The sequence below is a fragment of the Paramisgurnus dabryanus genome, chromosome 20 (assembly GCF_030506205.2).
Source record: "Paramisgurnus dabryanus chromosome 20, PD_genome_1.1, whole genome shotgun sequence".
Classification (NCBI taxonomy): Eukaryota; Metazoa; Chordata; class Actinopteri; order Cypriniformes; family Cobitidae; genus Paramisgurnus; species Paramisgurnus dabryanus.
This window is the reverse complement of record NC_133356.1, coordinates 17,928,385-17,943,451: the sequence shown is the minus strand read 5'-3', so window position 1 is coordinate 17,943,451 and position 15,067 is coordinate 17,928,385. Positions and strand designations below refer to the sequence as shown.

Here is a 15,067-nt window from a genome sequence, read left to right as displayed (position 1 = left end):
TACCAGCTGCCAGCAACACTGTAATTTCTACAGAATTTTTTTACAGAACAAAAATCTGAACAGAGGGAAATTACCCACTAGATGGCACCTTATCATAACCCATCATGTCCACTTCTTCAAATTTGCTATCCCACACATAACATTAAAATCATACTATAAAGTCTAAATCCATAGAAGTTGTTCAGTAGGTTTACGCTTGTAATTACCAGAAATTAAAATACCTGACAGTTTACTTTTACTTTTTTAAGATATATGTGAAATAAAGACACTTACAAACTGAAACAGGAAGTGTTTCTGGACCAATGTTTAAATCTTGCAAAATGGCCTATACACTCTAAAACCTTTGGTGGGTTGTTGTTTCAATGCTGGTCTGGGTTTCAACTCATGGGTTAACATCCCAGCATAGGTTTATTTATAACCCGACATGTGTTCTGTCCAATATGTACCCAGCATGGGTTAAAAATAACCCAGCATAATGTAGAGTGTAATATATTAATACACAATTTTACTTTAAGTAAAATATATCCATTATTAATAATCAGATCTCCATCAGAAGTAAAGCACATAGGAACGTGCAAAAGAAAATAAAGTGCGAGACTTAATTAATTTAAATTGAAAGATACCAATGTGATGGCTAAACACCCACTGGCACTGTGCCTAACCCCCCCCCCCATGTGCGGAGCTCGGATCGTTGTGCAGGTCCTTCCTATACGCAAATTACGCAAATTGCATAGGGCCCCTGCACCACTGCATACGTCATAAACACGTAGCCTATTTCAGAATATTAACAACTATAAAGTTGACTATTATTCTTAGTTAATGGTAAATTGTTATAATATGCTTATGACTTGTAAATTAAATGCTCAGTTAACTTAAATAAACCAAGCTTGATGACGTAGGCTATGCAACGTGCATGCGACCTCCGGAGGCTGCAGCCTTCGGATTGAGAAACGGCCGCATGTATGACGCAGGACCGTAGCGATGCGCATATCATATGGCTACCATGGCTTCAAAACGAAGTTATCCATCTGAATCAGAAAAAAAACTTGAAGCAAAAGGGAACAAGAGGAAGTTATGTGTTTGTAATATTTTAAAGTTTTGTTAGAATTACCAAATAAGCAGTGCAATATTTTCAAAATAATACTCCTATACAGATTTCCAAATTGTTTATTTTGCCCGTAATGATAAGTAATTTTCAGTAATTTAGTAATCATTCATCTCAATAAATAAAGTAATCCAGATTTATGCACTTTAATGTCTTTCAATATGATTAGGTTTGGTAAATGGGTAGCCTCATTTTTTAAATGGGTAATATTTTAAACTCTGTATTAAAATTATGTATTTAAATTTAATTTGATTCATTAAATGTATTTACATTTTTAGTGCTTCTCACATTTGAAATCAAAACAGCTTTACAGCAAATGCATGTTTCATGTTACAATCAGCAAGTTTATCAGTCAAGAGGTGGGTGTCAAAGTAATGCCCATATGGGAATAATAAACATCTGTAAGATAATACAATATGCGGTTAGATAACAACTAACTAGGCAGAAACAATAAATGGGTTTTATGAATGCACTGACGGGGGGCCCTCAAAGGTTTGCTTAGGGCCCCCCAGCATCTAGGACTGGCAAAAAGAATTCCTTTTTTATTCCACCTCAAAAAATCTAACCAGCTGAACAGATAATGCTACTGACCGTCAGGTCCGACTCTCAAATATGACAATGAAGTCGAGGGAGTGTCAGCAGCACACTATTGCTTGTTTCTTTAACGGATTGACTTTCTGTTCTGACTTCATACTGTCAACGTTGCCGATTAGGATTTACTGAGGACCCAACTCGTAACATTTTTCATCGTCTCATTTTTTTTTTTTAATGTATGGGACAATGTTGCGAATGCCAAGAATTACTGTAGGTAAAGCACTACAATGCAGTCGTTCCCATCGTCGTTCAGAGAGATTTCACCATTCACGAATATCATGGAAAAGGCAAGTGTGCAGGAATGGATCATCGGATGGTCTCGTTTTGCCGGTGTATAAAGGGAAGAATATATCCCAGCTGTCGTGTCTTAGACCGGGAGGGTTGATTCTAACCAGGTTTGTGTGGAAACTCTCCAGACAAACCATAGGTTTCTACAGCACATCTACAGACTCCAAACAAACCTCAACGCCTTTGGAAAATCAGGACAGTAAAGTTAGCAAATCAGAAAACTCACTGCATGTACCATCAGGAGATGTCAAGAAGTTGCTGAATCTTATATATCCACAAAGATGGAGACTGTCAGGTAAGTAAACCAGTTTAAAAAAAATATTACATTATATTTTGGTCTTTAATTTCAGTTTCGCTTTCGTTTTTATTACAAAAATCATTACTTTTAGTTTATAGTTTTAGTTTGTCATATGGTAAATGCATGCACAATGTAAGAATGTATCTATGTACACAAACGCCCTTGGTGTGAAATGAACTGATGTCGACCCATTTTTTCGTAAATACAGGAAAATCAGCCAATCGCATTGTGAAACGTAACTGTTGCTCAGTTTAAATGCACTCGGTAGTTTTTACTCCGATTAAAGTCCACAGTCATTACTTTGTCCATTGCTGATGCTGTAACATTATAATCATTTGCTAACTGCATTTACAAATATTGTGCTGTTTTATTATATTATTGTATATTATTACTGTATTATATTATACTTTAATGTCTCCTATTTGTACAGACCACACACATCCTTTTCTACTTCAGTCAATTTTAATATCTATATGTCAAGATTATCCACGATACAGCCCATCATCCACTGTATAAGGATTTTGCAAACTGCAAACCATGCTTTGTCATTTTGTATTTAAATAACAGAAACTATGATAGCAACTAAGAAGGAACTGCATGCCCATTTTTAAGTCAAGAAGGTTAAAAGTATTGCAGTTACATTTACAGTCATTTTAATTCAATTTATAGCCAGCAAGTGGAGCAGTCACATTATTTTTTGTGTGTCCTCAGACCATGCCCATACACCAGTGTGTCAAATCTGGTGATAATATCTCAATTCATGTATGAGTTAGAAATATACAGTACTGTCAAAAGTCTTAAGCCACCATGCCAGAATTAGATTTGTTGTTTTTGCAATATTATAGTGATCATATATAATTGTTTCTCAGTCTCTTTAATAGAATACATCCAGAAAATACAGGAAATGTGTATGTAGTACTAAAAACTGTACAAAAATGTAAACTGATGTGTCAAGTTTTTAGGGTAAACTCCCATTCAACTTGAGCAATAGCAGGAAACTGCAGGATCTCTTAAAACTAAATAAAATTAAATCCTAATTTTAAAGAAATTTGTCTTTTTACTTCATTCTGCTCAAAAATGCTCAAGATGTGTTTAGTTAGAGGTCACACTAAACATTGACGTGCCTAAAGAAGACATTAAGTCTCCATTTTTTTTTTTTTTTACATATTTCCAGTATTTTTTGTTTGTATATTAATAAAAATAGATTGAAAAATAAATATGGATGGACATTAAATTTTCTAAAACAACAAGTCTGGTGGTGGTGGCCTAAGACTTTTGCACAGTACTGTATGTTTACAGATGCATAAAAAGTGTACGCCTTCAAAGGAAATGACCCCCATGAAAACTCAAGCACAGCCAAAATTATAGGCACATAATCATTTGTCTCACCATGGTGAGGTGGTGATGTGATAAAACTATGCAAGTCTTGTACAGGTTATGACCGTGATGACATGTACCAAGTTTTGCATCAATACATGTAAGTTTGTCAAAGACAGCCTCAACTCCTACCAAATCTAATTAAATATTGCTCTCATGTCAAAACGGCAAATCATATGTTATAAGCATTTTTTTAATTTTTGTTATATATTTGATCGAAAACTGCAGATCCTCTCAGAACATGATACTCACAAAGTATTTTAATTTCTGTAGTGATATGCAATGCGTTCATGAAATAATGCATTTTATAAATGGGTGATTGCAAAAATGTCTGACTGAGGACCAATTGGTATTGCCTCAAGGAATCTAATGAGACCACTCTCGTAAGCCATAACAGCCATTTTCAAAAAAAAAATTCAGCAGTAGGTGGCGCTGTGATGAAACCTCAGCTCATGACTGCTATGACAAGTAAAGCTGAGTTCCAATTCGCCTACTTATACTATGCCCCAACCGTATGTACTGTTTTTGTTTTGGGAAAGTACATACTGTTGTGTGCCGAACAACACAGTATGCACACACTGGGATGGAAACGGAAGTGAGGACTGTTGACTGGATGAAACAGTGATCTTTAACTCTTTCCACGCCATTGACGAGTTATCTCATCAATAAAGAGAAAACAATTGCATGAAAAAACGTGTTCCTGATGAGTTTTTATGTTAATCTGTAATACCGTGATTATCCACTAGATGGAACCCACCCAATTTATAAAAAACTGAAGCAAAAAATGATTTACTAATTTTAAACTCTGTGTATGTTTTGATAATTGTTCGGAATCTGATCTCTAACAAAATTCCTTCACAAAAATGCAATTATTTCAGCATGCTAAAAATGAAACGTTTTTTTCCCAGTTTTGTTTGTTTGAAAGCAGAGGGTTTGTTTTTTCATTTGATATATTTGTATGTATTTTTAGAAGAAAATTTTCCTGGAAGGCATTTTGTGAAACATTTTGCCGTGATTGCACCACGTGAACTGGGAACAATTTTAGTACCGCAGCTATCTTTTTTGGAACTAAATGAGCTCCTATTAGGGTCTAACCAGCACAACAGGAACCATCCGTGATGCAAGTGTATGTTTATTGGCCAAAAGCATGCCATACAAAACACCAGCAGCATTTATGCTTACACCACAAACATGTTACAAGATGTAAACATGTTCTTTTCTTCGCCTCGATAATACGTACTGCAAGTTTGTCAGATAGGGGATTCTCTTTACCCTCTTTTTTGCTTTTTAAATTACTTTGGAAAATGCAAATAACCCTCAAAATTTGTAGTTGTTATCCTCTTCTGTGCTACGGGGATTACTGTTCTCTAAAGATCGCTGGTTTACAAAAAATAAAGGTTTTGTGGCAGCTAATATTTCTTTACATTTTGAGCAATGAAGATAAAAAATATTATTAAAAAAAATCTATTGTTTATAAAGTGTTTGCTAATTTTTATCTCCAATTTTGATTCTCACACATTCAAACATGTTCAAAGAAGACAAACATGCATTCAGCTTAATAATTTGTAATTTAAATTTTTATATAAAATCTCTTATTCAAAACAACAAACCAACCTTCATTTTTGTTTGTGTAATTCCCATATAAAAACCGCCATATAATATAGTTATTGTTACGGCATCAAAACTGCTGTTAGACATTATAAACATAAAAAACACAAAAAGTTTGACAAAAAGATTCTGAAAGCTAATTTCAAGAGGTTCGCCTATATGTGTGTCAATCCTGTAGCACAATTGGTAGAGCATTACGAAAGTGACTTAATGGTCTGCCCCAAATATTTACACCCATACTTGTTTTTCCCTCACAGCGGCTGTGGGATTTCTGGTGGTCAATAGCTCTGTCACCATGTCTGCACCATTTTTTCTGGGAAGAGTGATTGACACCATCTACACCAGCCCTACAGATGACTTTACAGCCTCCCTCACTTCTCTCTGTATCATGCTAACCGGAGTCTTCCTCTGTGGTGGGGCTGCAAATGCTGCTCGTATCTACCTCATACAAACCTCAGGTGATGTCTCAACCTAGGGTAGATGAAACAATGAAGATGCATGAGAGTAAAGGCCCTTCTTATGAGAGGATTTTTGGTTTACATATTGACTGACTGAATTGAATTTATCAACAATAATTCATAGTGACTTATCTGTTATTTAGAAGCTTTCGGATTGGTCTATTGTATTGAACATCATGTATTACTGTGCCCTCTCTCTCTCATAATCTTTCACAGGGCAACAGATTGTGCGAAACTTGCGCGAATCCCTTTTCTCCTCCATTTTGAAGCAGGAGGTTGGATTCTTTGATAAGAACAGAACTGGTGAGCTCATTAACCGCCTTTCTGCAGACACTGTCATTGTTGGACGCTGTCTCACTGACAATCTGTCTCATGGACTGCGGTCCCTCGCACAGGCAGGGGCTGGAATTGGCATGATGGTGAGCCAAAGGTCTAGTACTTGATAGTTTGACATTTTGGCATCGTTTCCTCTCTGGAATACAGTGGATGCAGTGAAAATATAGAAATATTTTAATTGCATGAATGCACTTTGCATTCTTGTTCCTTCACGGAATCAAGTGTTTAAATGTCTCTTGTTTCAGGAAAGTTGTTTGATGACTTTTCAAACTTGTGAGCCTGCCCTCACCATTGGTGACTAAACTAACTCCTGAACTTTATCTTTCTGAAGTTATATGTGTCACCCAGTCTGACAGCCTTTGTGTTGATGGTTGTTCCTTCCATCGCTTTTCTGGCTTTAATGTTTGGACAATTTCACCGCTCCATATCCAGACGCATGCAGGATGCACTGGCAGCAGTCACACAGGTATAAGCTTATTTGTTATTAGCGATATGTCTCCTTTTAATAAGGAATTGATTAAATGAGTGCTGTACTCATTGGGTCTCATTCACAAATAATTCCATACATTTTCTGTAGCCTATTTATAAATAAACATATTTGAACACTTCACAAAAACATTCTGCCTTGTGCATAACACGTGCGTATGTGTTCTTATACTCCTTATATTAGTGAATTGGAGTGTTCTGAATGAACACCTGCAAGCACAATGTTGGTAATAATGTTGGTTAATAAGATGACCTTAAGTAGATCTTAAAGCTCTCTGTCTTAATGTCAATCAAACACATAAAGAAACAAGAAAGTTGAACATATATTTATCCTATATTGTTTTTGACTTGCTCAAAAATCTTTACAAAATTATATTTAATATAAAATGAGCAAATTCCGACTCATTTTGCTTGCCAGTTAATAACTGATTATTTAAACAGTTGCATAACACAGAGATATCATTAAAAATACTGGAGTCTCTAAAGGAGTATGAAGTCAATAGTTGATGGTTTTATGTGTCCTTTGGTTAGCCAACACTGCATAGCTATGCTGTTTCCTTAAGGAATTTTTTGTCTTCTTCCTCTCAGCTTTGGCACTGAGGTCGTATCTGATAGAACTGGGAATTTTTTGTTAACCCACCAAAATCAAATTCCAATATAGCAGCCCTTCACCAACATGGCCCTGGAATGCCTTGTTATCCGCTGCTCACTGCATAGATCTTAGTTAATTATATATGGTGGTTTTGTACTTATTTTATTGTCATTTATTTGAATCTCCTAGTTGGCAGAGGAGAGAATCGGCAACATACGGACAGTTCGGGCTTTTGGAAAAGAGCTGACAGAGTTGCAGAAGTATGCAGAAAAGATTGACCATGTTTTAGAAATAGCTAAGAAAGAAGCTGTGGTTACTGCTGGATACTATGGAGTGGTGAGAGTTTTATTTATGATCAAAAACTAAATAATATATAATAAAGTTGTGCTTCATCCAAGATTATCAAAACCAGTTGGAACAATCAAGGTCTTAATACTCAAAAAGGACTGTTAAAAAAGTTATTTGTCCACTTGTGTTGCATTGAACCCTCTGCCCTAAATTCTACTCACCTATGTTTTTATGTAGACAGGACTGAGTATACACATTACCATGCTAAGTGTGTTGTATAAAGGAGGTCTGCTAATGGCCAGTGAGGCCATGACAGTTGGGCAGATTTCCTCTTTCCTCATGTATGCCTTTTGGGTGGGCATCAGCATAGAAGGTGAGGACATGGGTGCAGAATAACCCCAGCTAACTAAACATCTGAATATATCCCTGTTCACATTTCATACTTTCTCTAAGAACTATTGAGTTAAAGTCAGCAACCGAGATTATAAAGACAGCTTAATAAATTAGGATATGGGGCTGATTTTTAGGTTTGGAGGTTGGTTTACTTCCAAGTCTTGAGATTTCAAGTTGGGTGTTCATATGGACAGGAACAACAAGATGTTCGTTCTCTGTCAAATTAAACACATTTTGGGAACTTTAAAACTTTTCTCTTTTTGTATGAAATATCTAAATGATGAAGGAGGACAAATTTGACATAACCTGGATGAATATTTAATGAGCAATACATTATTTAAAAAGCAGTATAAAAATTACATTAGGAGAAAAGGGAGTTTGTTTGCTCATGGAGCCACAGTAAGGGCCCCTTATTTCTGGCATAGCGCCTTATAAATGTAGATCTTGACCTCCCTTATAATTTTTTTTTATTATGGATTTAATGTTCGGCTTTCTGCATCATTTTATTACTTCTTTATCCAGAAAAATAGCTGGGGACCTAGTCTTGTAGCTGGGGACCTCTTTGAGTTGACAGAATGACCCATGAAACCAGACAGAGGTCAGCCTACATTAAGTGGGGTCCAAGGTAAAATGAAGGAATAAGGATCTTTGTTTAAGATCCTTTAGTTTTTTGTCAAAGGGGGGATTAATGGCATTTCATGCATGTTGATCTATTGACACAGTTTAAAAGTTTTAATTTTCAAGCTAAACAAATGCAAAGTGTCAAAAAAGCAATTGCAGCGTAAGTATTTCTGGGTCAAACTCTTTCCTACAAGTTTCGGAAAGTTTGTTTTCGAACATGGGTACCCCTTATGTACCATGGGTAGCATTGTTCCTTTGAGTAAGTGGCAGCATCACTTCTCGCAACAGCTTTGTTTTATATCAAGACATAACAATGGCACGAAAAAAAAATGTGTTTCTGAATGTAAGGAGAAGAAAGCCTCGTTCAGCTTTCCAGCCTTATGGAAACAATGCATATAGCTTGTTTTTCCGGTTTAGTAGCAGAGGTTTGCGCGTGTGTTTGTTTAACACTGGATTTCGTTGAAAAGTCCCAAGCGGTTCATGAGTCGCAGGCGGTAAGTTAAACTGCTTCTGTGTAATTTTGGAAATTGGTGCGTAAGTGCATATAATGATAAAGGGGACTGAGAATGAAAAACCTTGTCTTTGTTGAATAATGGTAGTCTACTCGCATTCATAAACATACAAAAAGTGCTAGACATGCTAAACATCTCAGTCTCATAAAAATTCCTCTTTTAGAAATGTCAGCCAGAAAACAGCCCAATCTGAAAAACTGATGCTTATGACATCACAGCAAAGTCAGCCAATCAGTAATGAGATTGCAAGTTAAGCCAGTAGGGGGAGCCAAATAGGTGCAAAACCACTTGTTTAAAATCCCCCACTCTAATAGAGCTATCTGAGAAAGGTTTTTAGGAAGCTTCTAAGGTATTACAGACCCACACAAAAAATGTTTGTCTACATATCACATCACAGAACATGGATTAATACCCTGTTCAATCATTCTATGTCACCTTTAACAACACAAACATCTAGTAAATCGTAAGTTATCCAGGGATAGTGGGATTGTGTGTGTTGCGTGTTCGCGACTCGCTCCTTCCACAGTACCCTTCGAGTGGGTCGTGTTTTTCCGGAAACATTTGCTAGAGCTGATCTGTGTTTTATAAATCTGATAACAAAAGTCTCTTTGAAAGCTTATGTTTCTCATTATTTTCGGGCATACAGAATAAACAGCAACTAAAATTTTCAATATAAAGGGTTTTTGGTTGCAACTTTGTGCACAACCACTATGAAAAGCCATCATCCATGGAACTCCGATATTACAATTCACCATGGCAACGTGAAAAAGATTTAGTAGTTTTCATGTTAATCAACAAATCTTTATGGGGCGGTTTCTTGGACAGGGTTTAGTCCCAGACTAAAGTGCATGTTCAAGCTGCTTTCTATATCAGTGCCATTGTTTTGTCTCGAGATGCACACCAGATTAGTTTTTTTGTAAGGTTTGTAAAAACTACTTAAATGTCCTAATATAACTAAGGCGTAGTCCTGGATTACTCTAAACCCTGTCCGGGAAACTGCCCCAAAATCTTTTTATGTTCTGGTTCTTGGTACACTTTTGGCATCTACATAAATATAACCTTACACTGTCAGAACAAAATGCTAGCTATGGTAAAATCCCAATGTAGCTCAAACCGTAGAATTGTATAATTGGTACAATTCTAGCTTCAATATTATTTGTTCTTTATACATTCCACATTAAATATGTGCATAATATCTTTAAATACAAGTATAAGCTGTATGCAAAGTGACCCACATTTGGTTTCAACCAGAGAAATTAGTTTTAATTTAATTTGCTTAGCGAGAGAGAGAGGGTTCAGGGGGTTGCTAAAAGGATGTTCCACCTTTCTAAGTTTAAATAAACACATGGCCCCAAGCAATTGCCTCCCCCATTGCCACACTCTCCGAGACCAAACAAAAATGTCACATGCCGTGTCACAACAATTCATTTTCATAAGTAGAACCACACTTTTTTCTGTGTAAATTAACTGCAGTGTTTAATGCAAGCCTCTTTTCTTATGTCATTGGTCATTTATTTTTCTGTGGGTCTTTTTATTTCAGGTTTCAGCTCATTTTACTCAGAGCTGATGAAGGGGCTTGGTGCTGGTACTCGTCTATGGGAACTAATGGACAGAAAGCCTGAATTTCCTCTCAGTGGTTAATATCATTTCCCTTTCAACTTTTACCTGAAATGCACACAAGGAAAGATAAGATTTTTGTGCGCGAGTAGCAGGTAGGCAAGTAATATTTGTCCTCTTTCGTCCATCAGAGGGGCTTGTTTTAAGACCAGAACAGTTAAAGGGAGAACTGGAGTTTCGGAATGTGTCCTTTGCTTACCCAACAAGGAAGGATGCATCCATATTCCAGGATTTAAGTCTGCATGTACCAGCGGGGTCAGTAATGGCAGTGGTGGGACCCAGCGGCTCAGGCAAATCCACTCTGGTGTCGCTGTTGCTCCGCTTGTACGACCCTGATTCAGGTAAGAGGTGACTCGGGTAACAGATGAATGCTTTGTCAGTTACTTTGACGTGGCCTTAAAATGTGCTATTTTTCAAATGCAGGTATGGTCACTGTTGATGGCCATGATATACGAGACTTGAGTCCTTATTGGCTGAGAAGTCACATTGGTACTGTAAGCCAGGTAAGAAAAGCCACTGGCAGAAACAAAACCAAAATCAAAACAATCTTCTGTTCCGATGTTGCCAATTTTCTTAAAAAATGTCTTTGTTGTAGGAGCCGGTTCTTTTCTCCTGCTCTATTGCTGAAAACATTGCTTATGGAGCAACAGACCCGAGTCAGGTCACAGCAACGGACATCTACAGGGCAGCGCAGATCGCCAATGCTCATGACTTCATCCAGGACTTCCCCAAGGGCTATGATACAGTTGTAGGAGAGAAAGGAGTCCTGCTGTCAGGTATGTACATATCTGATCCTTCCCATTTTAACAGAAAAACTTGGGTTTTGACAAATTCATAATTCTAGACTGCATATGTATGTGATTCACATTTCAGGTGGACAAAAACAAAGGGTTGCCATTGCACGAGCCATGCTAAAGGTAATCTTTTGCTTTCAACAAATAGTTCACCCAAAAATGAACATTTTGTCTTTATTTACTTAAAGGAACAGATTCAAATTTATAATGTTATGAATGATGATAATAATAAATAAAATAATAAAACGTCTAATATAACGTGAAATGTGTAAACAAAGTTTATTTTGGTGTGCCATTTTTAAGGAATTAGTTAGCCAGGCTCACAAAACTAGTCTGAATCATGTATTGACAAATCAGAGAGATTTGGTTATCGAATTTAACTCTGATTAAATAATTCACAGTGGTTAGCACTGCATTGGAGTAGCGGTAAATAACAACTTACATTTTGTTCGGTCTCTCACAAGGCAGCTATCATAAATTCAAAAGATTTCATTTGTTACACTACTTTCAACAAGTTTTTTGCTTACCAGTGTAACATGATTATTTTTGTTTTGCTTTGATAGAATCCCAAAATACTTCTTTTAGACGAAGCTACAAGGTAAGATGTCTAAATACCTGAAAATTAACCTACAAACAGAAATTAGGATGATACACCAATACAACAAAAACCAAGCAATTTAAAATGTGAAGATCTCATTAACCTCCTAAGACCTTCCAGACATTTTGGGGTTAGGAAGAACCAATAAATATAACAACCAAATATTTTTCTTTGAACATAAAATAGTGTAATTGTCAACATTTGTGTACAGTTACACAGAATTAAGTATTGTGCAAACAACAAAAAAATGGACATCCAGGTCCTAGGAGGTTAAACCCGATTCCAATACCAGCATTTCAGTCTTGTGTCATAATGAGAATGAGCCTTTGATTTCCACCTCTCTTTGTTAGTGCTCTGGATACAGAGAATGAGTTCCTGGTCCAAGAGGCATTGGATCGTCTAATGCACAATCGCACTGTCTTGATCATTGCTCACCGTCTGTCTACCATCCAGAGTGCAGATGCCGTGGCTGTGCTGGATCAACACCGTGTGGTGGAGATCGGCAGTCATGCCCAGCTCCTCGCTAACGACCAAGGGCTCTTCCGCAAGCTAATGGAGAAACAAGCCTTCATGCAGGCCGAGCAGAAACAGGCTCTCTTAAAATAGAAGAGACAGTCATTTAAAGACAACAAATAGAGAGAGGGTGTAAATTCAGACATCATGTTTAAATGCTGTACATACCATGGTTTTGGTTTTGAGCCCTGTGCTGTGCAAATGAGATAACTGAGAAAGAGAAGTCTAGTAAAGAATGAGAAAGGATCTGAGGTAGATTTAAAATGTATAGCAGTTAAATCAAGTATTGTATTACTTGGTGTAAAGTGGAATGCACAAATTTTGTTACAAATCATTCATTCAATTGTATAATGAACATTCAGATAATGAAGCATATTCTCTTTGGATTAAAGCAACAATAGTGCTTTAATCATTTCTTTATCTCATTTGGTCATCATGACTATAGCAATTTCCTGTGCCTAGATCATGAACCACAAAATGTTTATTATGTAAAGTAATGTGCCAGTGAATATTATGGTCACCGTTTTTGAAAATAAACACTATAACAGAGATATTTTAACTTTTACTTGCAGCAAATATATATTTTTATTTTACTTGCAGCCAATATATATTTTTATGTGTGATTTAGGGGAAACTGTAAGGACATTTTAATAAGCAGTGTGCTAACTTAATTATTTTAAGTAAATGTGGATGTTTATCGTTTGTTTATTTCCTATCTGCACTCAATAAATTACACTGGAACATTGATGACATTACAGACCTGTCTACATGTCAGTAATTTAATTGGATTACTTTACTCCCTGCCAGCCTTTTCTTTTTTTAAAGAGTAACTAAACCCTAAATCAACTTTTTTTAGTTAAAGCTCACGTAACACACGCTGTTTCTGCATTTCTGATATTAATCTGGAGTACCTATGGAGTAGTATGACATCCTTTATATCTCTGAAGAGTCTTTAGTTTAATCAGATTTATAAAAGAAAGATTAGCTTTACCGAATCTTTCCGATAACGTACGAAAAAATGAAGAAGGAGGAGTTATAACACGGGAGGAGCGAGTACGAGTCATGCAACACTATACAACACTGTTTTAACTTATGATTCACTACATGTTCGTGTCATTTATATAATATACACGCGCCTATTTCCAACATAATACAGAAGTCTTACTTACCGCGTGTAACTCGTCATGAAAATCCACCGCATCAAACACACACACGCAAAACTCCGCTGCTAATCCGGATAATAAACTATATCCATTGTTTCCATAAGGCTGGATGTCTTCTCCTTACATCCAAAAACACACTTCTTGTTGTGCCATTGTTGACTTTTGAAATTAAACAAAGCTGAGTGGCGTGATAAGCTGTTAGCAAGCTCTAGCGTCTCCCGCTGACTGACGGCTGGGCGGGGTTTTCCGGGGGAAGTTTTCCGGCGGAAGCCCATATAAAGAAGTGATACGTATCGAAAACCCCTGAAACGTCAGTTAGAACCGTAATCGAAAAAAATTAGCCGAAACTTGTACGAACCCTGGCGAAGTGCATTCGGCACAGAAATACTCTGAAACACGCCCAACTGCATTTTTGACACTTTGCCTACATTTAGCATGAGGAAACAACTCTATAACTGTGTTAATAAGTCAGAATGCTTGAAATACCATTAAACCCCCCCTTTAATGATCTGTAAGAATGATGCTTTATTAGTGCTGTTCATTGATTTTAGTAATTTTTTTGACATTTGGATATAAAGGGCCCTATTTTAACGATCTAAGCACATTGTCTAAAGCGCACAGCGCAACGTCTAAATGGGCGTGTCGCCGTGTCCGAATCCACTTTTGCTAATTTAACGACGGGAAAAATGTTTTTTGCGCCGAGCGCATGGTCGAAAAGGGTAGGTCCTATTGTAATGGGAGTATTTTGGGCGTAACGTGCAGTAAACCAATGAGAGTCTCAGCTCTCATCCCCTTTAAAAGCCAGTTGCACTGGCGCTATGTCTAATCCCTATTTAGATGACGGACTTTGTAAACTGAAAAACTAAGCGGAGGAAGAAGATCCCCAGTTTAAGATTAATGTTAAATAATTGTGTTGTTTTTCACTTTTTTTATTAAAACCTTTAAAATCCGTTTTCTTTTTGTCATGGAAGTGAAAAGCAGACTTGTAATTGCTTTAAATGTATGGCTATCCAATATCATCAAAAAATAATTTACAAGTATGTAAGAAAAGGTTTGTACTCTAAAAATACTTTATTTGTAACAAACAGGAGATAAAGAATTTACAAACGGCTCTCCTCACGTTTCAGCACTTTGGACAGCGACATCAGTTTTTTTAAGCATTACTTAAAAATGTTTCTCATCCCACCATATCCACAGTTACAGAGTCATCATATAATAAATCCGTGAGGTAGCATAAAAAAAAACATTTAAAAACAGACGCATTTGTTCAAAGCAAAGCATTTATTTACTTACCAGGCTGCAGGTGAAGCAGCTCTTTGTGTCTTCTAACGTCTCATAATTAGTCCTCATTTATGTCCAAGAGACTCAATAATAATCTTTTACATTCAATCCTTTAATCTTTCATATTTAAAAGCATTTTTGTGAT

The 15,067-nt window shown here is 36.6% G+C and overlaps 1 protein-coding gene across 1 annotated transcript in view; it reads left to right on the top strand.

Annotated features, from left to right (window-relative positions):
• Positions 1-1,170: 1,170 nt before the first annotated feature.
• Positions 1,171-15,067, top strand: part of abcb10 (ATP-binding cassette, sub-family B (MDR/TAP), member 10) — a 38,429-nt gene continuing 24,532 nt past the window's right edge. The window contains exons 1-13 of the mRNA XM_065295958.2: positions 1,171-2,282; positions 5,528-5,728; positions 5,945-6,147; positions 6,396-6,530; positions 7,332-7,478; positions 7,668-7,803; positions 10,497-10,592; positions 10,705-10,914; positions 10,997-11,076; positions 11,169-11,349; positions 11,447-11,490; positions 11,931-11,965; positions 12,316-12,563. Coding sequence (XP_065152030.1) covers positions 1,874-2,282; positions 5,528-5,728; positions 5,945-6,147; positions 6,396-6,530; positions 7,332-7,478; positions 7,668-7,803; positions 10,497-10,592; positions 10,705-10,914; positions 10,997-11,076; positions 11,169-11,349; positions 11,447-11,490; positions 11,931-11,965; positions 12,316-12,563 — 2,125 coding nt within the window. The 5' untranslated portion in view covers positions 1,171-1,873. The remainder of the gene's footprint in view (positions 2,283-5,527; positions 5,729-5,944; positions 6,148-6,395; positions 6,531-7,331; positions 7,479-7,667; positions 7,804-10,496; positions 10,593-10,704; positions 10,915-10,996; positions 11,077-11,168; positions 11,350-11,446; positions 11,491-11,930; positions 11,966-12,315; positions 12,564-15,067) is intronic.